General features: G+C 40.2%; 1 protein-coding gene across 2 annotated transcripts in view; it reads left to right on the top strand.

Annotated features, from left to right (window-relative positions):
* The window catches only part of CDH4 (cadherin 4), a 1225586-nt gene that overhangs the window by 982095 nt on the left and 218038 nt on the right, over positions 1–25453 (top strand). For both annotated transcript variants that reach the window (XM_043984728.1, XM_043984729.1), the window contains exon 6: positions 3438–3582. In XM_043984728.1, coding sequence (XP_043840663.1) covers positions 3438–3582 — 145 coding nt within the window. The remainder of the gene's footprint in view (positions 1–3437; positions 3583–25453) is intronic.

Here is a 25453-nt window from a genome sequence, read left to right as displayed (position 1 = left end):
TTTTTCCAAGGATATATTTCATATTGCCCTCTATTTTTTTATTCATTTGGATTTGCTTTACTGTATCTTGGTTTCTCATAAAGTCACCAGCTTCCATTTGTTCAATCCTAGTTCTTAGGCAATAATTTTCTTCAGAGAGCTTTTTTATCTCCTTTTTCATTTGGCTTTTGAAGTTGTTGACTTTTTTTCTCATGACTTTCCTTCATTGCTCTCATTTCTCTTTCAATTCTTTCCTCCCTCCCTCTAAATCTTCCTTCAATTTCTCCTACTTTCTCTTCAAAGTCTCTTTTGAGTGCTTCCATGGCCTGAGACCAATTCATATTTTTCTTGGAAGCTTTGGATGTAGGAGCCCTGAGGTTGATATCCTCTTCTGAGGGTGCATCTCAATCTTCCTTGTCGCTAAAGAAACTTTCAATAATTCACAACTTTCTTTGCTTGCTCATCTTGTGGTTTTTTACTTGACCTTTAGCTCCCTCTTATGGTGGGGCCCTACTTTCAAGCTACACTGTGTCAAGCTTTAGAGGGTCCCAGGTGTTTCAGTTTGAGAGAGGGAAGGTTTTTTCTCTTGTCAGCCTGTTCTCTGTCCTAAAGGTAACCTCAAGCCAATTTGCTAGTTAACCAGCCAGCAGAGTGCTGTGGTGGTTTTCAGCTTCAATGAGCCTGCGCCCCTCTCCAACCTGGGCCTCCTGCTGCTCAAGATTTCTTCCTGGTTCCCTGCTGGGGTGGGATATCTGAACTCCTCCTCAGGTTCTGCAGATACCCCTGTATTTTCCACTCCTGGGACCAGCCGTTCAGCCCTCTCACCTGATGGTAAGCTTAGTTCCAGAAGATACCAGTACGGCAGTTGATTCAAAGCCTGGGGATAAATTCCTCTTGAGTAGCACATTTGGGGTCTGTGTTGGCATGATTGGGGGGGGGAGGGTTGGAATCTACTAGCAGCCAAGTATGCCCCCCCTTTAATCTGGAAAATAGTCTCAGTGTCTTTTTGTGGGATTTGTCACTCCAGGGCTTGTTGTATTGCTGTTTTGGGGGTAATTGTGTCAGGAGCTCTGTGTGTTTAATGTCTTTCCTCCATCATCTTGGCTCTGCCCCTCAACAAGTATTTATTAATCACCTACTATGTGCCAGGCTCTGTGCTATGCACTGAAAGTATGAAGAAAAAAATATCAAAGTACCTACCCTCAGCAACTGTACATTTTAATGGGAGAAATTACATCAGCACACACTATGAAATGATGTGCAGTGAAGTGAGAGGAACCAAGATAACATTGTGCACCGAGACAGCAATATTGTTTGATGAAGAACTGTGAATGATTTGACTATTCTCAATAATACAATGATCCAAGACAATCCCAAGAAACATACTATCTACCTCCAAAGAACTAATATTGATGGAACAGACCGAAGCATGCTATTTTTCCATTTTCTTTCATTTTTTTTTACTCAAGTTTTCTTCTACAAAATGACTAATATAGTAACATTTTACATTTTTTAAAAAGTTCACCCAATCTATAAGAAAAAGATAAACACAGAGGAGATGGAAAGGGAAAGGCATTAGCAATGATGGGGTCTAGGAAATAATTCCTGGATGAGGTGGCACTTGAGCAAAGCTAATTATGACATTCTACATTCTATGTTCTAAAGTCCTTTCCAACTAGGAAATTCTGCAGTTCTATGTTCTGACTCCTTTTAGCTCTGACATTCTTTGATTCTGTGACCCTGTTCATCAACAGCCCTGTCAACAAGTCACATATACCCACCCTCTATTCTTCCCAGAGGGATTCCTACCTACCAGCTGAATCCCCCCCAAACAGAATGCTGTTTTGAGCATCAACCCCAGAAGGTTGTCCCACACTCTGTACTTTTTTTTTGGTTTTTTCCTTGTGCGTTCAGCTCTGGAGGGCAAATGGGACAAATAGAAGCAAATAGACTTGAGAAGGGAAGAATTTACAAATGTAGTCTTGCAACAGGTGCTCAAATTAGCAGAGCTACCTTTTCTTCTTCTACTGCCTTCCAATTCTTTCTTGCCTTCAGCTTGTTATTCCAGAGGGCTTGTCACTCTTCTCATTCATTTTAATAAACTGTAGGCATGCTTTCATTTTAAGGAGACAGACCCTTGGTCTCCACTGTTACCTAGTAAGAATATCTCTTTCTGGAGATATTAGCAGAAGAGACATTTTAAATAGAAATCCCCACTAAGATGCTGCTGCTATTGTAGATACATTTTCCCATTTGAGACATTAGGTAAATATATACTGTAGAGACACAAATCGATTTTCAGATGCCCAGCAGATCCTGTGATGGGAATATTCTGACTATCCTGGGCTTTGAGAATGAATGTGTTTCAACTTTCAACAACTCAGAAGACCCTATGATAGGTGTGAAATGTTCTCCATCCCCACTGTATTGATAGCAATGAGGAAAATGTCACTTTAAAAGAGTGCCACAAGGAATTTTTATGGTCGTTTTATCAGATCCCTCGGATGAGAACCCTCTGCTATCTCTGTCACCAAAATCTTATAAACTGGACTCCTGAACCATGGGGGCAAGACAGAAACAGCTGCTGCCAATAGCCCTAATGAGAACACCAACCTCTTTCCTACTCTAGGGCTGCCTGCAGGTAGCAGAGAAAGTACATACACATCTTTGTCCAGTGTTTGTTACAGGCTGGCACATTATACTTAAATTGCAGGCTTGATTATCAAAGAAGAGAAAGAGAAACACAGTGTTAGGGGCAGCTTCTTTGTGGCAGACCAGTTCAGGCCAGGGTTTCTGGGTGAGTTTTTCTTTGGTGTTGTCTTATCATATTTGTTTACATTTCTCTTGAGAAGTCTTTTGTGCTGCCCTGTATTATGAACTGCCAGAGGTTTAGGGCATAGAGAGCATAAAGAGCACCGTAGGATGTGAGTGATGATGATTCTACTCCACAAGGTCAATGCTATCTGCATCTCTGAAAACACCTTGTAAGCCCTTCTCTATGATCTCAGGCATGCCTCCCATGTCGAAGCTGAAGGACCAGGGTGATGTGGTCTGTTCACAACATGCTTCAAGAGCAGCTGGGGATTTCTATATAGAGCACATGTGATACAGATCAGAAACTTACTCTTCAAGGTTACTAGCTTACTTTTCTTCTCCCCAGTGAACGATGATTGTACATGTTAGGATATTAAAGGAGTGTTTGGAAGTAAGTCCACCTTAATACCCAGATGTTCATCATCTTCATTTCTTTTTTTTTAAATGACAGATTTTTACCTCGTTGGAAAGTACCACAAATCTAATAGACTTTGGAGAGCAACTTTATGGGTTTTGGTTTTGGTTTTTCTGGTATGTGACAGCAACCCTCAGAACTACTTGGAAACATCAACCAAATTCATACTCTGACCATGTGTTGTTTCTGTTTTTTGTTTGTTTGTTTGTTTTTGGCTTTTGTTTTTCAGCTCAGAGCCCATGCAGTGGACATGAATGGAAACAAGGTGGAGAATCCCATTGACCTCTATATCTATGTGATTGATATGAATGACAACAGGCCAGAGTTTATAAACCAAGTCTACAATGGATCTGTGGATGAGGGTTCCAAACCAGGTAGAGTACCATGCTATGGCTCTGGCGTCTTAGCAAAGACATTCCCCAACAATGGGCCACTTGTGATTTGCCTTGCCAGTAGTCCCACAGTGCATCTTACATATAAATAACAGAGTCCTCAACACTGACTGAAACTCAATCCGGCCCCTGTAAATACAATGGTAATGACAAGCAGCAGTTGATAAATTCACTTCCTCCTTTACTGGGTCCCCCTCACCCCACCCCCCACCCCCACTTAGAAAGAGGAGAGAAGAGCCATGCCTGAGACACCTTTGAAAGCATTGTTTTTATCATATGCTGAAACAGCCCATTAGCTCTCTGACCTCATCAAAGCAGGAATTCCTTCTAACAATGCCCAATCACAACCTAAGCCTATAATGGCAATCCATTACATGTTCACTGATTATTTAAAAGGAGTTGCTTCATACTTTGGGTTTCTGTCTAACTTATGATTGTTGGAGTCTGCCTAAATAATTGAACCAAAGAATCTAGGAGTAGATCAGCAGCCAATTCAGGATAAAATTCTGGACCTGGATTCAGAAGATCTTAGCTTGAATCCTGCCTCAGACACTTACTTGCTATGTGACCCTGGGCAAGTCACTTAACTCCATCTCTAAAATGAGCTACAGAAGAAAATGGCAAATCACTCCAGTGTCATTGTCAATAGAACTCCAAATGGAGTGATGAAGAGTAGGACACAACTGAAAAACAATTGAACAAAACTAATCATTATATGGTGGGTCCTAACTAGAGCTTACTAGAGAGTGCAAAGGCTCTCTTTAGACCTCAAAGGGAATGCTTTTATGAAGCTGGGTAGGGGTACTCTTAAAATATATCAATGCCGTGATCCTTCTTGCCATTCATTTACTTTCAGGGAAAATTGTCCTTGGGCTGCATTGCACGATGGAGGGGTTAACTGGTGACTGGCTTTAGGTTGGTGTCAGCTGACATTTATCATTACTTTCTCACTGCCTGAGGTAGTTGTCATAGAATGGTCTCGGGGGGGCTACTATTTTCAACAAGGTGAATTGCATTCTGACTGATTGTCTTTCAGGATCGCATGATCCTGGCACAGAAAAGGACAAAATGTGACATGATTTCTCCTAGAACCTTCCTTTTACCTTTCCTTCAGAAAAAGAACAGGAGAGGGGTGAGCGAGGTAGACATAGGCAGGCAGAGACACCAAGGGATTCTTTCTCACAGCTATCTCCCTTAAGGAGTGGCAGGGGCGGTTGCTTTTAACATAGCAGCCAACAGTGATTCTAGTGTGGCAGTGTGTGCAGCAAGTGGTGATGTAGGCAGAGCCAGTGTGGGGTTTGAAAGTGCTGTGCTTTGGGTGCTGTTTCCATAACAAATCTAATTTCCCACATCTTCTAAAACCAATCGATACGGAAAGTCTTCCCAAATGTTTAACTAGCTTTTCTCATTAGGATAACAAAAGCAGCAAATTGCAGCATCTTCTCAACAAAAATCCAGATAAGCCTTTAAGCTAGAAAATCAGAATCGGGCGGCCTCCTCAGAGTACAGAATGGAGAAGGAGAGGTGCATTGGAGCCTTGCCCATACTGATGGAGTGCATTCTGCCTTGGAAGCAGGTCAAATGTAGGGCTTCCTATTCCAAAACATCCCATTTCCCATGGCCCTGTGATTATTGCCCTTCTTTTCCTACACCGTTACTTTTCTCTTAAAAGCCTACATTTACATTAACATGTCAATTCTCCATCTTTCACTTTCTCCTTCCCTAAGGAACATGGAAATCTGTGGTCCTGATATTAGTCCTCTACAAGTAATGATAAGGCTGTGTCCTTTAAAATACTATGATGAAGTTGTACCATGCTTCTGTTTAACCTACTCCTACCATCCCAGGCCAAGCCCTATTCAGAGCAGAGAAAATAAAGTCACAATTGAGAATGGAATCCAATTACCTAAGCAGGAGACTCCCCAAAACTAGAAATACTTTTACTACTGCAATTTCTTCTCTTACATCAGAAAATTATAGTAATAGAAGGGTACTGTGCTGAGTCTTTGTGAAATGAGGGAAAGCTGCAGCCAGAATTAATCATTATTCCTTAGATTGATGGGCTAATGAAGGGTTTAAGACGTATATTCTTTCAGAAAACAAATGGAAATATGTATTAAATATTGATTCAGCAAGACAAGAGTCTTTTTCCCCCCAAAAATGTAAGTAATATAATTAGAGTCGTTAAACATATCCACAAAGCACACAATCACTTCAGACCCCAAGTTCACCCCAAGGTCTCTCCTTAGTCCAGGTTCCACTGGAGATTTTTCCAGCTCTTTTTTGGTTTCTCCATTGAAATCTATTCTTTTTTCTTTTGATAAAAACCTTCTTTCAGTTGAGATAAAAGAGTATCAGTGGTTCACTACTAGAAACCAAACTCAAAAGTTCATGCATTAGCACCACATTTGTATAGGATGGGCAGTTTGCATTCAAACTGAGTATTTGCCCTGGTGAAGGTGCCCTTCATAATCACTACCTGAAGAAAGACCCTGGAGACTGATTAATTAGACATGTGCCCAGACCCTTAAAATCAGCAGGAGATTATTAGCTCTGAAGCAAAGAAAATCTCTGTCCCTAGATAATTATTCTAAATTAGTTATATGGAACCATGAGTAGGTAGGTTAAATAGGACAGTGGATGGAGTGCTAGATCTGGAATCAAAGGAAAACAATTCAAATCCTACCTCTGCCACTTACTTCCTAAGTGATCTTGGATAAGTCACTTAAACTCTCTGGACATCAGTTTCCTCATCTGTAAATGAAGTACTGAACTAGGTGACCTCTAAGGTTCTTTCTATCTCTAAATCTATGATCATCTAATCTTAATGTGTTTAGGGCGTTTTCGGCCTTCTTAACGCTTTCTTCACTTTTCAGAATTAATACTGTCCTTTTTTCAGGTGTGAAAGACTTTGTGACCCCATTTAGGGATCTCTTGGCAAAGATGCTGGAGTGTTTTCCCATTTCCTTCTCTGGTTCATTTTACAGATGAGGAAACTGAGTTAAACAGGGTTAAGTGACTTGCCCAGAGTCACACATATAGGAAGTATCTGAGGCCAAATTTAGACTCAGGAAGATGAGTCTTCCTACCTCCAGGCCCAGCGCTCTATCCACTGTGCCACCTGGCTGCCCAATTAATTAAAAGCAAAGGATTAAGGGGCAGCTAGATGGTGTAGTGGCTAGAGCACCAGCCCTGGAGTCAGGAGGACCCGAGTTCAATCTGGCTTCAGACACTTAACACTTACTGGCTGTGTGACCCTGGGCAAGTCACTTAACCCCCAACTGCCTCACCAAAAAAAAAAAAAAAAAAAGCAAAGGATTAAATCTAGCTGCAGTGTGGCATAATAAAAATGGTGGATTTGGAGTTAGAGGACCTGGTTTTGGATTTTGTTTCTGACACTTCCTACTTCTGTGACCTTTGGACATATCACTACACTGACCTGAGTCTCAGTTTCCTCATCATAAAATGAAAGGATTGGACTGGATGACCTCTAGGGTTCCTTCCTACACTAAATCTATGTCCCCACTCAGCCACCTTGTGAATTCCCACCTCTGCCATTGCTCACACCCTTTCCCCAACTGAAGTACCTTCCTTTCTCCTCACTATTATTCTTTATCTATCTCATCTCCTCTTTGAATCCTTCCCAGAATACCTCAGCCCAATCTGATCCATCCCACCCCAGAACCCTCATCTGTAACACTGTCCTCTGTAACTCCTTGTGTGTCTTTCCATAATGATATATCTCCTGCCTTTCCTACCTTCATTCAAATCAGCTAATATCCCACTTTCTGCAAGAAGCTTTTCTGATCCCCCTTCATGCTAGGGCCTTCCCTCTGAGATTATCTCCAGGTTTTCCAGTACATATTTTGTTTGTACATAGTTGTTTGCTTGTGGCCTCCCCCATTAAACTGTGAGCTTCTTGAGGGTAGGGACTGTTTTTGTCTTTCTTTGTTTCTCCAGGGCTTAGCACAGTGCTTGGCACATTGTTCATTATCTCTGATAGCAAGAAATAGAAATGGATAGATGGATAGATAGATAGACAGACACATAGAAAATCTACATATACAGGTTGTTCAGTGTTTTCAGTCATTTCTGACTTTTGATGACTCCATTTGGGGTTCTCTTGGCAAAGAGACTTTACAGATGAGGAAAGTGAGAGAAACAGGGTTAAGTGACTTACCTAGGGTCACACAGCTAGTAAGTGTCTGAGGCCAGATTTGAACTCAACAAGATGAGTCTTCCTGACTCCAGGTCCCAAACTCTATCCACAGCACCATCTAGCTATAGTCAGCTATATGTCAATATGTATGTGTGTCTGTCTGTCTGTGTATGTACACATATATATGTATATATACATATATAGTAGCTAGTAGTTTGAATGTTGTCTCTGACATTAGACTGTGACCTTCTTGAGGGTGGCAACTGTTTTTGTCATTCTTTGTATCCCTAGCAATTACTAAAGTGCCTGACACATAATAGGCACTTAAATGCTTGATGACAACTTGACTAGAAACTACTTGTAGATATGTCTTATCTCTTAAATATCTTTTCCTCACTAGGCCTAACATGCTTTATACATAGTAGTCTCTCAATACATATATGAATGAATGATTTAACAAATGAAGGGGGAAATCTGTTGTACTTACCATGTGCAAAGCATAGTGCTTAGCCCTGTGCATATAGACAGGAAATAAAGACAGTTCCTGCTCCCATGGAACTCACTTTCTGATAGGTAGAGACAACACATGTAGGAGGTTCAAGGTACATGTTAGATGGGAAGGCCCTGTGGTCCTTGGGGTACAACAACATAACAGGGCTCACAAGGGCTGCTCCACTCAGTGGGACTGGGATGGAAGCAAGACTAGTGGTCTGGAGGACAGTGCTATTTGAGGGACTCTTGGATTTATCCATTGATTGATCGTTTTATTATAGAGGCATTTGACTCAACGATAGGAAAAAAAAAAATCTACTACCAAAAAGAGTGCTTTCTTAACTGGATTCTTGGATAAAGGAAACAAATTCCTTCTGACTTAACTAATGTGGACTAATGAGAGAAAGGCAACCCGAATTAGTGACAGATCTGACTTTTAGACTGAGTACACTTCTGTGGTCAATATATAGATTTTTAAAGGTATACTTCTAGCAATTCCAAGCTAATACAGAAACTTAATACTAACATAGCGATTATAAAATGTTGAATTGAGTCTTAATGACCTCACAATTGATTTAATATTAACAACTTCCTTTTTCTTCAAGTCCATCACAACTCTGAAGACAATTAAATGGGTGCTCTTGAAATCTTGGCAGTATCATTGATTTACTTAGAAAACCTTTTCTGCATTGTGTTATTTATCTTTACATCTCACCTAGCACCTACTGTGAATTTTTATGGATTTTGAAGGGGACTGGGAGGGTGGAGGGGCTGGACTGGACCTGAGATTTTGTCAGCGTGAGAATGTCCAACTATAGACACTCCTTCCACCAATGTAGATCTGTAATGTAGTTATAATTTATAATCTCCATTGCCTGAATCATTGAGAGATTAAGTGGTTTACCCACGGTAATATGAGAAGTCAAAGGCAGGATTTAACTTTTGGTCTTCCTGACTCTACAATTGCCCTCTTACTTCTCTATCATGCCTCCTCTTTACTTGTATGTAGTGAATAAATGGATGCATGAATGCAGCAAAAGTTCATTCATGCATGAATGAAGCAAAAACTTCAGCGGCATTTGTGCTGAATAATCAGATTCTAGGTTAGCAGAGTCTGAATAACTAAGGTTTAATTTATCAGCATGGTCCAACCTAGGTCTTTGGGAACACATGTGAATGTCCTGGGTGCAATCCACTCTACTCTCTCTGTGTCTCTCTCTGTCTCTGTCTCTCTTTATCTCTGCCTCTTTCTGTATCTCTCTCTGTATCTCTGTCACTGTGTGTATCTCTCTCTCTCTCTCTCTCTCTCTCTCTCTCTCTCATTTTCCAAGTCCCCATTAAGGGACAATTTTGTCAGTACAAACCCTTGAGTTATCAACATGTGGGATCTGAAGAGACCTTCAGATGAAAACCTGTCCTGGGAAATAGACATCCCTCTCCATGAAATATATTGTTTTGGGAGGTTTGCTTTTTGCTTCCTTTACCCCATAGAGCAAAAGTTCTTTATTTCCTCTTGGTTTGGTTGCTGGCTTTCCAGTCTTATGTGCTTCTGTTAGAGAGTGTATCTTAAAAGACCATATTTTACTCCCCATGAATTATGTTCTGCTTTTTTGAACTTGGCCTCTCCATGAACAGAGTTAAGTTTGAAAAGATGTAGCTACATGCCAGAGCTGGGACTCCCCATGCTCCAAGACAGCTTTAATCAGAAAAGTTCTTTCCTGCAATAGAACTTTGCTGGTGAGCATGGAAAAAGTTGGACAGCAGCTCCATCTACCTTCTGGGAAATCATTTGGGCTCCAGGACCTCTCTTCCTGCTTCTCCTCAGCCTTGTCTCTGAACCAGCTGCCTTAGACCAGAGGCTGTCAAAGTGGTTCGAAGTATACTGGTGGGCTGACATAGAAATATATATCTTTTTTTTTTTTTTTGCAGGGCAATGGGGGTTAAGTGACTTGCCCAGGGTCACACAGCTAGTTATTCTCAAGTGTCTGAGGCCGAATTTGAACCCAGGTACTCCTGAATCCAGGGCCGGTGCTTTATCCACTGTGCCACCTAGCTGCCCCCAAAATATATATCTTAATGGTGTGTTTTAGACTGAATTTTAAAAGTGCCCCTTTAGATGGGGTAGTTAGGTGTAGTGGGGATAAAGCACTGGTCCTGGATTCAGGACCACCTGAATTCAAATCTGACCTCAGACATTCAACACTTACTAGCTGTATGACCCTGAGCAAGTCATTTAACCCTCATTGCCCCACCAAAAAAAAAAAGTGCTCCTTTAAAAATAATCATAGGACTACTTATTTTCCCAGGCAAAAAAGCATAATGAGATTGATGTAACTTTTTTCAGGGTCCATTGTCTGATACAATCTACTCTAAGAGAAAGGGGAGACACAAGACTCAGTAAGCCATTGCTGACTTCACTGCTCAGCTCTTTGTGGTACTCTGTGCTTAACACCCCAGTCAGCTTACATGAAATAACATGTGAGAATTACTCAAGGATATACGTGACACCTGGAAACATAAAACAAGTCACAGAGGAAAAGCCAGCCAGGCAACTGCCCATCCCAGAGCAGGACTACTCCCCTAGCCAGTATCTCACCTGCCTTCCTTGCTGTTCCTAATTCCAACACACTAAATTCTCTAGCCTGTTATAAAGGCCACTTTAAGGATTTCTGCCCAGAAGCCTGGGCTCTGACTTCATTGCTCAGAACCACATTATCTTAGAGCTAGAAAGGACCTGAGGTTATCTGGTCAAAACCATTCCTGAACAGGAAGGTTCTATAGACCTAACAAATATGGATGATCATGCTGACTTTGCTTGGAGACCTCCAGTTAGGGGATACCTAGTGATTTATGAGGTACCTCGTTTCTACTTTGGAATGGCTCTCATGGTTAGGAAGTTGTTGTTTTTCTTCTCCTTCAAGTCTAAACTTCCCTCATTGCTTCTAGTTCTGCCCTCTGGGGCCAAGTAGAATAAGTCTAATCCCTGTTTCATATGATAACCCTTCAGAAAGACAGAAATCACATCTCTCTTGTCTTATTTCCTACATAATAAAGAAAGATCTCCACTTCCTGATTTGGCAAAAATCAAAAGACTTTTTTAACATTCGGATTGCCTCCTCTGGATACTCTCCAGCTTATAAATGCCCTTCCTAAAGTATGACACCCAGGACTGAGCACTGGATCCTAGATGTGGTCTGATCAGAACAAAGTCCAGGGTGACTATTATCATCTCCCTAGACCTGGTCACTGTCACTCTTAACATGTCCTAACATCACATGAGTTTTTGGAATTCCATATCATACTGCTGACTCACACCAGGATTGTGGTTCATGAATGCCAACCCCAAACCCAACCCCACCCCCATCTTTCTTGGAAGAACCATCCGCTGTCTGTGGACTGTCTCAGAGTGAGAGTGAATTTCAAAAGCTAGGTTAGGCTTATTGGCTACAGCTGCAGCTTTTATGAACCACTGATCAACTGCCCCACATCCCTGATTGTTGTCACAGCAAGAGAGTCTGATTTGGGACTTGTCGAGTTAAGAACAAGAGGTATAACTGAACTATGTGGGATGGAGAAGAGTACCTACTATCTTTTGAGTATCTGCTATGTGCAAGTAGTTGCTAGACAGTATTTATAATAGATAACTTTGGTATAGAACTTTACATATAGTATCTCATTTGATCCTTGCAGCAGCCTGTGAGATATGATATTAATATACCCATTTTAGAGACAGGGAAACTGAGATTCAAAGAAATTAAGGGACTTGCCCAGGGTCACACAGCTAGGAAAATTCTGAGGCAGGATTCAAACTCAGGTTCTCCAGACACCCAAATATAGTGCTCTGTCTACTATGCTAGATAGATGATATAAGAGATATGAATTACAATCCCCAGTCGCTGACCTTGAAAAACTAGGAGTCTAGTTGGTAAAACAAGATGCATAAGTATGAATAGGTAATAATAGTTCCTATTTATAGAGCCCTTTCCACTTTACAAAGCTCTTTTCTCACTAAAGTCTTATAAACCAGGTGGTTAAGTATTAGCCCCATTTTACAGGTAAGAAAACAGAGGGTTGGAACTAACAATACAAAGCAACATATAACATGTGTGTACATATATATATGCAGATGTGTGTGTGCATATGTGCATATATATATATATGTGTATCTATCTCTATATATGTCAATTAGTCCTGTCTGACTCTTCATGACCCTATTTGGAGTTTTCTTGCCAAAGATACTAGAGTTGTTTGCCATTTCCTTCTCCAGATCATTTTACATACTGGAAAACTGAGGCAAATGGGGTTAAGTGACTTGCATAGGGTCACACAGCTAGTAAGTGTCTGAGGCTGGATTTGAACTCAGATCCTTCTGACTCCAAGGCCAGTGCTCTATATTCATAGCTGCCTCATATGTGTATATGTGTGCGTGTACATGTCATATATGTATGTGTATATACATATACATACAAGTATATGTGTGTGTGTGTATATATATATATATATATATATATATATTAGAGAAGTCAGGTAATAGTGAATGCTGTAGAACTTCAGAGTGAAGGAGAAAATTAATGAGGTATGAAGTAGTTGGGGGAAAAGGCTGAACAGAAGAAATTAGACTACTTGGCCATTGATGAAGGAGTAAGATTTAAATAAGCTTTGAGGAGAGGTCAAGGTATTCTATGCCTATGGTGTATTAGAGCAATCTATGGAAACTCAAGGACCACTGATCTAAATGGCACCGGAACATTGACCAGAGGCCTTGTCTTATCCCACTGAACATAACCATCCCCTGCTCACTCCCACTGGCTTCACCAAATTTTGTGACCTGCTGTTATACTCACTTTCCAGCCCACCCATAGCAATTCTCAGAGCCTGGAAAAACACTCTGAAGCAACTTTTAAATAAACGTGTCACCATTCTGGACCCACTCTGATTTCATTTAATTCTCAATGGCATTCTCTGGCTAAAAATTAGAATTGGCATTACTTCTATACAATAAGAGGAAAAACAAGGCAATCTCTTGTAATCGTGGATGAATGGGGGGTAGATATCCTTATTGATACTTTTTAAGTGAAAAATGTTATAATTAAAATTCACTGCTTTCTCTAACCCTGCACAAATGTATTAGTGTCTATAATGTGAATTTTGGAATTGATGTCACTTTAAAAAATTAAATAGCTAGGAGGTGAAATCTACATGCTAGAAATGGAGTTAAAGAAACCTTCATCTATATAACACAGAGCTTTTTTCCTAAATAGATTATTCTATTAGTGTGGCCCGTTTATTTATTTATTTTATTTCTATGCCAGCATAGATCCCCTTGAGAGATTAATACCATGGACTAATGCACAGATGGGGCCAGATACTTGAAAGTCATCTGAATATTAAGAATTTAAATCTTTAGCCTCAGTGATTTGAGCAGAAAGCCAATTATGGGGCTGAATTAGTTTTCAAATTAAATTGCAATTTAAGGCTTGTGAAATTAATCCTTTAAGGCACATAGTAGCATTTGAACATGAATTCATAGGAAGAAGTGAGTCTTAGATTTTCTGCTCCCTTTTCCCCCTTTACCTGTTAACACAATTAATAAAGAGATGCTTAGCATCATGTACAGGAGGCAGCATTCCCAGCTAAGTGACTGGGGGAGTGCTGACAAGGGACAAAAATCTGGAGCAGGGGAGAAAATGAAATGACAGGATTTTCCACTTCATAGGTCGGCAGACACACTATTTTTCTGTAGGGGGAAGAGAATGGCCTAAGGTGAAGTCCTGGAGAATGTGCTTCTGTTCAGGTGTGAAGTTTTCTAGGCCCATAGGGCAATGTATGCTATACTTCCCTGTCCATTTCAGTGGAATTCAGAGCTGGAAGGAACCTTAATGATTTCTAAGTCCAACCTCCTCATTTCACAGATGAGCAAAGTGAGAACCAGAGATTCAAAGTGACTTACCCACAATCAGTGCAACTCAACAGCCATTTATCAAAAGCTTATTTTCTGGGGGCAGCTAGGTGGCACAGTGGTTAAAGCACCGACCCTGGATTCAGGAGGACCTGAGTTCAAATGTTACCTCAGATACTTGACACTTACTAGCTGTGTGACCCTGGGCAAGTCACTTAACCGCAATTGCCTCACCAAAAAAAAAAGAAAAGAAAAGAAAAGAAGTTTATTTCTAATCCTTTCGGTTTTGTCTTTCTATACCTACATGTGCAAATGTTGTCTCCCCCATTTAATGGGAGCTCCTTGAGGACAAGGCCAGTTTCACTTCCTTCTGCATCCCTAAGTACTTAGCATAGACAGCTGGCAGAGAGTAGTGATGTTGATTAATTGATTTTTATCTCTGTTACCTTACATTGTTCCTTGCACATATTTGGCACTAAATAAATGTTTATTAAATTGAATTTATTAAATTAACCCATTAACAATCTACAATTCACTTGAAATCAGACTCCATTAAGCCACTGACAGACATAATAAAAATTAACTTACATACTCTCCCCAGATCCTGCTTTCATTCCTTGAGTTTTGATAATGAATGGCTCCCTCCCCAACCCCACCACTGAAACTAACAGGGTATAGAAAAAATAATAAACTTGGTTGTTCTGGTTTATTTATCTCTGTAGTGTAGATAGACAGGGGAGGGAAGGAAGGAAGGAAGGAAGGAAGGAAGGAAGGAAGGAAGGAAGGAAGGAAGGAAGGAAGGAAGGAAGGAAGGAAGGAAGGAAGGAAGGAAGGAAGGAAGGAAATTTATTTAGAACTTATTACATTGCAGGTATTGTGCTAAATTCTGGGGATGCAAATACAAGCAAAACAGTTGGCACCAATACTGAAATTATCTAGGGTATATGCATTGTTGTGCTCATAGTTGTATTTTCCACTGTCCAAGATATCCAGTGGTTTCCAAATATCCTAAATTTTTGACATAGTAAAGACAATACAGCTGGATGATGAACTGTCGACCACACCTAATTTTCATGTGGATTTTTGGCAATCCAAACCATCCACCTAAGATCTACATGAAAAATGGGGAGGAAAAAAGAGAATCAACCAGATGTTTTGTTGCCATGATGCCAAAAAAGGTGGGATATTTGGAAACCTCTAGGTATTTTTGAAATTAGGTCAACACATAACAGGCACAATGATACCCACAGCTTTTGTGTTAATAGCAATGAATCTCCTTCATTCTCTGAATAGAACACATCAAGTCTAGGCATAAAATAAGATTCTCTAAGAGTATATTTCTCCCCCTTTTCAATAAAAAACTCCAAATAAAGAAAGTCATCAAAGAGAAGCTAACAATGATAATAATTCTGATTCTTACTTGGTGCTGCTTTTGTAGAGATGCAGTATTCTATGCACTTTTTATCCTTGTAATTAAAAGTCACATGTGTTTGTTGGGGGGGGGCAGTATTTATGTGTGTGTGTGTGTGTGTGTGTGTGTTTCATGGAAGAAAAGTGTTACATAATTAGTGATTTTCTATTCCATCCACGTGTCCTGGTGAGAGATTGAACTGACTGAGATCACTAAGCCTTAGCAATGGTCCTTGGATTTGATGTCTGAAGGGCCCAGAGAGGTGTACCTTGTGTAACAGATTGTGTGTTTCTAACATCTTTTACATACCATCCGGGTACAACCCACGCAGTTTTCCTTTATAGAATACGTATGTGTGTCTCACCACTAGGTCTCAGCAAATAAATGAAAACAAATGTAAATAGCACCGAGAGCCTGGAAGAGAGGGAACAGATGTTGGGAAGAAAATGTATAATATCTGATGGGGTACCTCCTGTGTCATTGGCACATCCCCGTAAATCAGTAAAGTGTGCCCAGAAAGAGGCCTGATGGTGCTTCTTTATCTGTCAGAATCTGTGGGTCCGTGTTCTGCAATAAATTCTTCCAATTCATTGCCTGCCGAGTAATAAATTTAGCTCAGGATAGAACTCGGGATGCAGCCTGTTGAACAGTCTGTTCCTTTGACTTCATGAAGAGCTCAACTTATTCTGTTTGAAAGGGTACCAAGAAGACATGTTGCTGGTTATGTTCCACGTGGCATCTGCCAAGAAGATGATGACTTGGCTTGATCCCTGGAGTTCTAAAGCAGATGAGCAGAGGACTTTTCTGCCTGTCCCAATGAAGAAGTTCATGGGTCTTAGAACTGATAGGAATCCCAGAGATCAAGGTCACATAGTTAAATAGTGGGGCTGAGAGAAAACCATCAGCAAGGATAGTCTTTTCCAACAGGCTTCAAAGGACCAAATTACTAATCAACTCATACATGTATTTAATTACTCCAGTAGGAGACAACTTCATCTGGAAGTAGGGGAGGTTTTCTTTTTGCAGAGGTAGGGAACATGGGTGTGGAACATTGTATATAACATCAGACTAGATTGATATGTTGCTTTATTCTGCTGAACTGTTTTTTCTTTGTTTTATTGTTACAAGGAAGGGCTCACTGGTAAGAGGGGGAGGGAGACATTCAGAAATGAAGGTGGTATTTTTAAAGAATATGTCATATATCGAGGGGCATCTAGGTGGCACAGTGGATAAAACACCTACCCAGGATTCAAGAGCACCTAAATTCAAATCCGGCCTCAGACACTTGACACTTACTAGCTGTGTGACCCTGGGCAAGTCACTTAACCCTCACTTCGCCACAAAACAAACAAAGAATATATCGGTAAGACATTTTAAAAAGGAAAACTATACTGGAAGGAGGTATTAATGATCATCTAATCTATGCCTCTCATTTTATAGATAAAGAGACTGAAACCAAGAAAGTTAAACAATTTGCCCAAAGTCACCCAAGCAATAGGAAACAAACCTGGGGTTTAAACCAATGACCTCTGAGTGCATTGTATTTCCTGACATTCTTGAGAGATGCCCTCAGAAAAACAGGGACTTTTCTCAGGCCATGAAAGGACTATGTAGAACAAAGGAATCAAACACGTAGCCCAAAACACTCCTCCAACTGGGCTGAACCAGATTAGACTATAATTGGGAAATATTAAACAAAATAAAATAACAAATGTTAATATGTGGTTTTCTCAGTCGATATTATAGCAGACAGGGATCCTCAGGAAAGATTTAGTGTCCCCTCCCTTTCTATTTGAGTCTGACACTACTGATATAGAGAACCTTGCATTACTGTTGAAAAACTATCTTGGTTAGATGTTTGCTAGTCATATCTAAAGGAGTTGTTCAATGAATCCCTTTGCAAAGTGAAGGTATGCCATTCCACCCCCAGTTTGGGAGTAAAGTGATTCTTCATATATTTGATTTGCTGAAAGTGGGTTATAACTATTAATATGGAAGTGATGGTCCCCAGGTGGCTTTTAAAAATGACAGTTTTGTGTCACGATGTGCATTGATGGTTTCACCTGTGCTGAGAATGACAGGAAATATGATATGTCACCCTTGCCAATGGCTGCCCACCTTTCCCATTCCCATAACCCTTGACCTCAGAATCTAACCCTGATGGCTTCAAATGCCAAGCTCTACCATGTACCACCATTGTGATTATGGGAAAAATCACTTCCACTGATCAGGCCTCAATATCCTCATTTGTAAAATGAGGTCGTGGGATGAAAGGATCTTAAAGATCCTTTCCAGGTGAACAGCATCTAATCCTGTAATTGGAAAGTGACATTTACACACAGTCATTGCCAACTCTGAAAGTAAGATGCTGCTGAGGATAACCCAAGCCAGTTCTGAGGTCCTCAAAATGCCCTGATTCTTCTGGGGCACATTCTGACAAGTCATGCATCACTGCAAGATAAATATGCTGCCAGTCAGTCATTTATTAAGCACCTCCTACGTGCCATATACCATGGCTAAATGCTGGAGATTTTAAAAAGTAAAAGAATTAAAAAGCCCAGTCCCTGTCCTCAAGTAGCTTACATTCCTTTGTGTCAGACAAATGCTATTTGCTCCCATAAAGTCTCCCCCAGTATAAAGTATAATTACTCCCTACCATAAATTGCAGCCCTTCTTTGACAACTCCAGTGCATTATTTGGGCTTCCCTAATTATCATCTTCCATTCAAGGGTCTTATATAAGCCTGAATAAAACCGGCTTCTTAAAATTAATTGTAGTAGCCTCCAAAGATAGGGCCATGCATTCCCAAGAAGCTTGGGGCATGAACCTAAGGGGAAGTGATTAACTAATCAGAAAGTGAGAAGATGGATCTCATCCTACCCTCTAAATAACAGCCAAAAATGGGGCTTATATGCAATGTAATCACATTGTCTCTGTTGGTAGGGTATGGTGCAGGAATATCCTGGCAGGTTGTGGAGTTGTTTAGGATTGGTAAGAGGTAAAAAGGATAGGGTAGTTGTGTTGAAGAAAAGCCCCATTATTAGCTAAATTCCTCAGAAATGTAGGCTCTGTACTCCAGGGCAGTGTCCAGTGACTATTTTGGAGGTCCAGTGAATCCCACAGAATATGGAGTCACAGACATGGATGGGCTAGATCTGCATTGTGGATCTCAATAAATTAACTTTCCCTTCAAAGCTACCCCTTACAATCATCTAGGTTCAGAATAATGGTGTCAATCTTGGTGTCATCCTTGACTCCTCCCTCTCAGTTGCCTCACATATGCAATCAGCTGACAAAGCTTGTTTTTACCTCCATGACATTTCTCACCTCTGTCCCTTTCTCTCTACTTTTGTAATCTCTCTAGTTCAGGTCTTTTATCTCCTCTCTTATGTAACTTCTCTCTATCGAAAGGCTCTCCTCACTCCAACCCAAAATAATTTCTCTAAATGCAGGTCTGTCCATGTCATGCCCCTATTTGGCAAATTTCACTGGCTCCCTATTGACCCAAGGATCAAAGAGCATAAATTTCATCCTTTTTTAATTTATATTTTTATTTTAGTTTTATAACATACATAATTATTAGTGCAGTTGCATATGTATATAATTTATAAATAAGTAAATATACATATTTGTGGTATATACTTTGAAGCTTTCAACTGACATGGGCGTATGGTAAAAGTGAATAAGCACATCTGGAGATCACTGTTCTATACAGTACGTCCTTTGACATAATTATCCGCTGAGGTCCTTTAGACTTTAAAACCACAGGCACCAAAGCCACCCTTTTCCTGTGCCTGTCATGTCTGTGGAATACAGCTGATAAACTGTTCTCTACTTTAGTCCCACATTCATCATAAATGAAAATATCAGATGTAGAAACAGAAGTGACCGTAAGAGGTCATCTAGTCCACACCTCTCATTTTACAGCTAACAAGCCTAAGCCCCAAGGAGGTCAGTCAAGCACCTTTCCCAAGGCCACACAGGCAGCTAGTGATTAGGGTCAGGTATGAACCCAGAACTTCCATTACGAATTCAGGAGACAAGCCTAGCTTTGAAAACCCAAGACATTACAGAATAACTGTGTGACCTTGGACCAGTCTCTTCAACAACATTAAAGAAATTAATCTAAATTCACTATCTTTTTCATTGCAGCATGTTTCCTCCACCCAAATTGCATTGATTCCTTCTCCTCCACCTAGAAATTACTTTGTATTCTCTCCCTCGCTCGCTCTCTCTCACTCAATGTGTGTGTGTGTGTGTGTGTGTGTGTGTGTGTATAGTGTTGATTTAGCTCTGTTCCTGTTGTCCCCATCCCCCAGCCCTAGTAGAATGTAAGTGCTAGGAGCTAGGGGCTATATTTCTTTTTATCTTTGAATCTCCAATGTCTTTCACAGTGCCTGGCGCATACTAGGTACAAATTAAATACTTGTAGAATTTAACTGAACTGAATTCCCCTTACAGTTGTACATCATTTTGGAAAGCACTCCAACTTCTTTCTTCAGTGGTTCTTTCTGCTTCTCTTTGAGGTTGAGTTGTTGCATATAACAGACTAGTCCAGGAGTATGCTGGAATCAATTTGAAAGGATTCAGTCAATTGTTATATTTTCAGTGTGAGCATTTACACCTCTAGAAATTGATAAACCTTTATCATGGCTTGATTTAAAGTTTTGTTGATTTCTAGCCTTAAGAAAGTAATGGAGGGGGCAGCTAGGTGGTGCAGTGGATAAAGCATCGGCCCTGGATTCAGGAGGACCTGAGTTCAAATCTGGCCTCAGACACTTGACACTTACTAGCTTTGTGACCCTGGGCAAGTCACTTAACCTTCATTGCCCTGCCCACCCAAAAAAAAGTAATGGAGAAAATATTAATAATGCAAATTAAACTTAAAATGTGCCAGGCTGGTTATTATTTTGAGCGGTTCTTAACTATTTACCAACAACCACTGGTTACAATATAGGTTCAGGTTTGGAGTCTTCAGCTTTGCTGATTAGAATTTTGTTTGTTCAGTTCTTGGAGTTCTAGGGAGACAAGAACAAGATTCTAGTATGCTTGATGGGTATATGCAAGACATGCAGCCTTCAGAGCAGATAAAGAGAGGGAAAAGGAAAGAAAGGGTAAACAAGAGAGAATGAGGGAACCAAGGATGACACTCTTGGTTCTCTGGCCACAGGGTTTATTCCTCTTCCCTAGACTTCATAGTCTTAAGCACAAGACTTAAGCCCATGGAACAGTGCTGTGAATAGTGCTTTAATGTTTCCAAAGTGCCTTCACAACTATTATTTCATTTTATCCTCATATCAGTCCAATGCAGTAGACACAGCAGCTATCATTATCCCTATTTCAAAGATATAAAAACTGAGGCTCAGAAAAATGACTTGCCCAAGCTCACAAGTAGTAGAGTCAGAGTTAAAGCCCACATCTCCTGACTCAGCCAGTCAGTCAATAAGTAGTTATTAAGCTGCTACTATGTTCTAGACACTGTGCTAAGTACTGGGAATACAAAGAAAGCGGAAGATAGTCTCTGTCCCCAAGAAGCTCACAGTCTAATGGGGGAGATGACATGTGGACAACTATATACAAACAAAATATATACAGGGTCAATTGGAGATAATCAGTAGATGGATATTAGCATTAAGGAGGATCAAGAAAGGTTTCTTATAGAGGATGGGATTTTTTTAGCTGAGACTTTAAGGAATCCAATGATGCCAAGAGGTAGAGATGAGGAAGAGAAATTCAGGCATGAGGGACAGCCTGTGAAAATGTCCAGAATCTGGAGATTGTAAGAGGAACAGAAGGAAATCAGTGATGCTGAGTTACTGAGTGACCCATGTTGAGGAGTAAGATGTAATAAGACTGAAAAGGTAGGAGTCAGGGGACATTGTGCAAGGCTTTGAACACCAAACAGAAGATTTTATATTTGATCCCTAAAGTAATAGGGAGCCACTCGAGTTCATTGATAAAGGGGTGGGGTGACATAGTCAGACCTGTGCCTTAGGAAAGTGACTGACAACTGTGGAGGATAGACTAAAGTGTGGAGAAACTTGAAGCAGGGAGACCAAGCAGTACATATTGCAACAGTCTAAGCTTGAGGTGATAAGAGCTTATACCAGATTGGTGGCAGTGTCAGACTTCTGGCTTAGTGTTTGTCTTAGGGGGCAGCTAGGTGGCACAGTGGAGAAAACACTGGCGCTGGATTCAGGAGGACCTGAGTTTAAATCCAGCCTCAGACACTTGACACTTACCAGCTGTGTGACCCTGAGCAAGTCACTTAACCCTCATTGCCCCACAAAAAAAAAAAGTTTACTTAGTGTTTGTCCTTTCCACACTGAAGAAATTATTTTTTCATACACAGAAAATAATAACAATAGTATAAAGTACCTTAGGGTTTGCAAAGTTCTTTACATATATGATTTCATTTCATCCCCATAACACTTTATGAAGTTCCTGATGGTATTGTTATCCCCATTTTGCAGATGAAGAAACTGAGTGAGGTTCAGAGAAGTAAAGGTATTTACTCAAGGTCACACAGGCAGTAAATGTCTGAGTCAGGATTCAGAATCAGATCCCTCTGAATTAGAATGCAATGCTACATGCCCTTCCCTTTCCACTAGATTCATTTTATAAGAAGCACAGGCTGCTGTTTTTTAGGCCTGAAAATCCAATTGTTTGCTTTCCTGTGTTGCTTGTTTAAAATAAGGGAAAAGCAAAAGTGTAAAATCCAAGCTCCTGGGATGAGTAAAAAAAGGTTGTTTAATATTAGCATTTGTTTTGGGGAGGAGGATTGTGGTTTGCTTTTGTTTGCAAAGGCCTTGACCACCCTTTTGGGTTATTAAGCCAGTTACTAAGGCTGTCCTTGCTCCTAGCAAATAAGCACCCATGCTCTCTGTGGGAAGGAGGGAGGGACAGGGAGACATGTACAGCTCCTCCTCCTCCCCTTTTCATGTTCTTGGAAGCTAGCAAGAGCCTGGGATTGGCACGGGCTGTGCTTTAAGAATTACTTACAGTGCAAGGCTCTTGTCAAGTCCAATCCTCCCCCAGTTCCTGAGAAGAGAGTCAGCAGGGAAACTGGTACTACCTGTACAGCACTGTGAACAGGCAGGAAGCAGCGAGAGAGCGCATGCATACACACACACACACACACACACACACACACACACACACACACACACACACACAGAGTCTTATACACAAGCACTTGATTCCTGAACCAAAGAAGCCCTGTCCCCCACCCCCATCCCTGTTCCCTATAAATGTGATAGTTTTACTTGGAAGCTCCTGGATTTTAATATTCCATTTACAAGAAAGATCTTTCTCTCCCTCTCCCTCTTCATCTCCCTTTCCCTCTTTCTCTCTCTACCTACTTCCTCCCTTCCTTCCTTCCTTCCTTCCTCCCTCCCACCTTCCTTTTCTTTCTTTCTTTCTTTTTCTCTTTCATACTTCCCTTTCTTCTGTATAGCCTTCCTTCCTCTCTCTTTCTCCCTTTCTTTTGCTTTCTCTTTCCTCTTTTTAAAGACCAGGGGTAGTTCTGAACCTAGGAATGTCATGTCTTAGAGGCTGATTAAATTGAGGCCCAATTAAAAATCGAGTTTACATTGCCCTCATTATCCCTCCCTGCTCCCCACCCCACCTGCATATACTAGAGGGCACTGAATGGGCAGTTTTTCATTTGAGAAACAGGAAAGAAGGAGGAGGAGAGAGAGGAGAGTTCCATTAGTCCACAGCCATTATTATCTTGGGTTAATGAAGATCTGATGTAATATAGCTATTGCTACAAGCTGGCTCCTAATGATTCAATCCTTTTCTATGGGGGGATGATTAAATTAAGTAGCTTGTAGGTCAAAATTAGACTGCAAAGGTTAACCAACCTTTAATGGTTCTATAACATATGCTGGTCATTCAAGAACATACGGGATACTTCTCAGCTTAGAAAAGGGCTGATAACTACAAAGTCTGTAAAATATTAATTTAAGGGTTTTCTTTTTAATCACAGAAGTCAAGTATAAGGTTTGTTTATGGGTTTTTTAATTGTTGCTTCACAAAATTCAATAGCCAGGTATTCCTTCCAATGAATATCTTTTTGGTTTATCTATATATCAATACACTCAAATAAGTAAGAGGACATTAAATTATCATTTTATAATAAGAAGAGGACGCTCTCTGGCATGCTCTGAATGATGAACACACCATGATGCATTGGAGAGAGATGTTTATTGGAATGCCTCACGGATCTGTCCTTGGTCCTGTTCTGGTCAAGAGTCTCTTCAATGACTTGAATGAAATCATAGATGATATGCTTGTCAAATCTGAGATGATATCAATCAATCAACAAGTATTTATTAAATATATACCATCTAGTTGTGAGAGAAAACAGTCAAAACTATGGGAAATAAAAAAAGTCAAAACAGTCCTTGTCTTCAAAGAGTTTATATTCTAATGATGGAAACATGTTTAACTCTGCACCTACTAGATAAATATTCTTAGAAGAAAAGCTACCATTGGCCATAAGGACTATAAAAAAACCATTAGAAGCAGTGTTTTCCCTGAATATCAAAGGAAATCAGAGAATCTAAGAATGATAGATTAAAGGAAGAGCAAAGAAACATTGTGTGTGTGTGCACATAGCATAAATAGTTTTCAACAAACTAAAACAAAGCACTGAATATAATAAGATATAATGCCATCAAGGTAACTGTTTCCCTAGCAGTATATAGTACAACCCATCCAAAGTATCTTTTATGAATTTTGTCCATGTTTCCTATAAATTCTCAACAGTGGGTCCACGCAGTGTGCTAATCACCATCCTCCAGGGTACAAATTTAACACATAGATTGTCAATCACCTGTAGTATATAACCAGTCTATTTCCTTTCCCAGTCACATATCACTTTGATGCTCTCTTTCATGCCACTCAAACATAATTCTTTGTTGTTAATATGCTATAGCCTGATTGTGAACACTATGATGTCACCATTTCTTATTGAGTCAACTACATTTGGGGAGGGTAAATTATACTTTTCTATGATTCATGGTCATGTGACATCACAAAAAGAATATTGGTACTAAAAATATAGTTTTGGGGTAGCTAGGTGGCACAGTGGATAAAGCACCAGCCCTGGATTCAGGAGGATCTGAGTTCAAATCCAAATTCAAACACTTGACACAAGCTGTGTGGCTTTGTGTGAGTCAGTCAACCCTCATTGCCCCACCAAAGAAAAAATAATTAAAAAAATAAAAATATAGTTTTATTTCAGGGAGACTCTTGGGATCAGTAATTTCCCAAATGAGATTCAATCTATTTGTTTCCTCCTGCTCGATTCTATACCTAGTTCATTATCCAATGGCTTTATTTAATAGGGATAAATGTAAAATAATCTACTTGTGTTCAAAAACTAAAATGCATACAAAAAGACTTGAAAAGGCCTAGGGATTTTAGTGAACTGTAAGATCAGTATAAATTAATATGGTTTGCATGGCAGCTAAATCCTAAGAAAGAGAGAGGAAGGAAGGATATACAGAAGAAAGGGAAGTATGAAAGAGAAAGGAAGGAAGGAAGGAAGGAAGGAAGGAAGGAAGGAAGGAAGGAAGGAAGGAAGGAAGGAAGGAAGGAAGGAAGGAAGGAAGGAAGGAAGGAAGAGAAAGGGAGGGAGGGAGGAAAGAAGGAGGGAGGAGGTAGAGAGAGAAAGAGGGAAAGGGAGATAAAGAGGGAGAGGAAAAGATCTTTCTTAGATCTTAGGTTGCATTAAAAGAAGTATTAATAGTGTCCAGAAGGAGGACAGTAATCATTCCATTTTTCTCTGCCTGTGTCAGGCCACATCTTTAACATTGTGTCTCATTTATGGCACCACATTTTAGGAAGGATGTTGATAAGCTGGGATATATCCAAAAGAGGGCAA

The sequence above is a fragment of the Dromiciops gliroides genome, chromosome 2 (genome assembly GCF_019393635.1).
Source record: "Dromiciops gliroides isolate mDroGli1 chromosome 2, mDroGli1.pri, whole genome shotgun sequence".
Classification (NCBI taxonomy): domain Eukaryota; kingdom Metazoa; phylum Chordata; class Mammalia; order Microbiotheria; family Microbiotheriidae; genus Dromiciops; species Dromiciops gliroides.
Note: the sequence above shows the minus strand (reverse complement) of the source record. Positions and strands in the feature narration are given on the sequence as shown.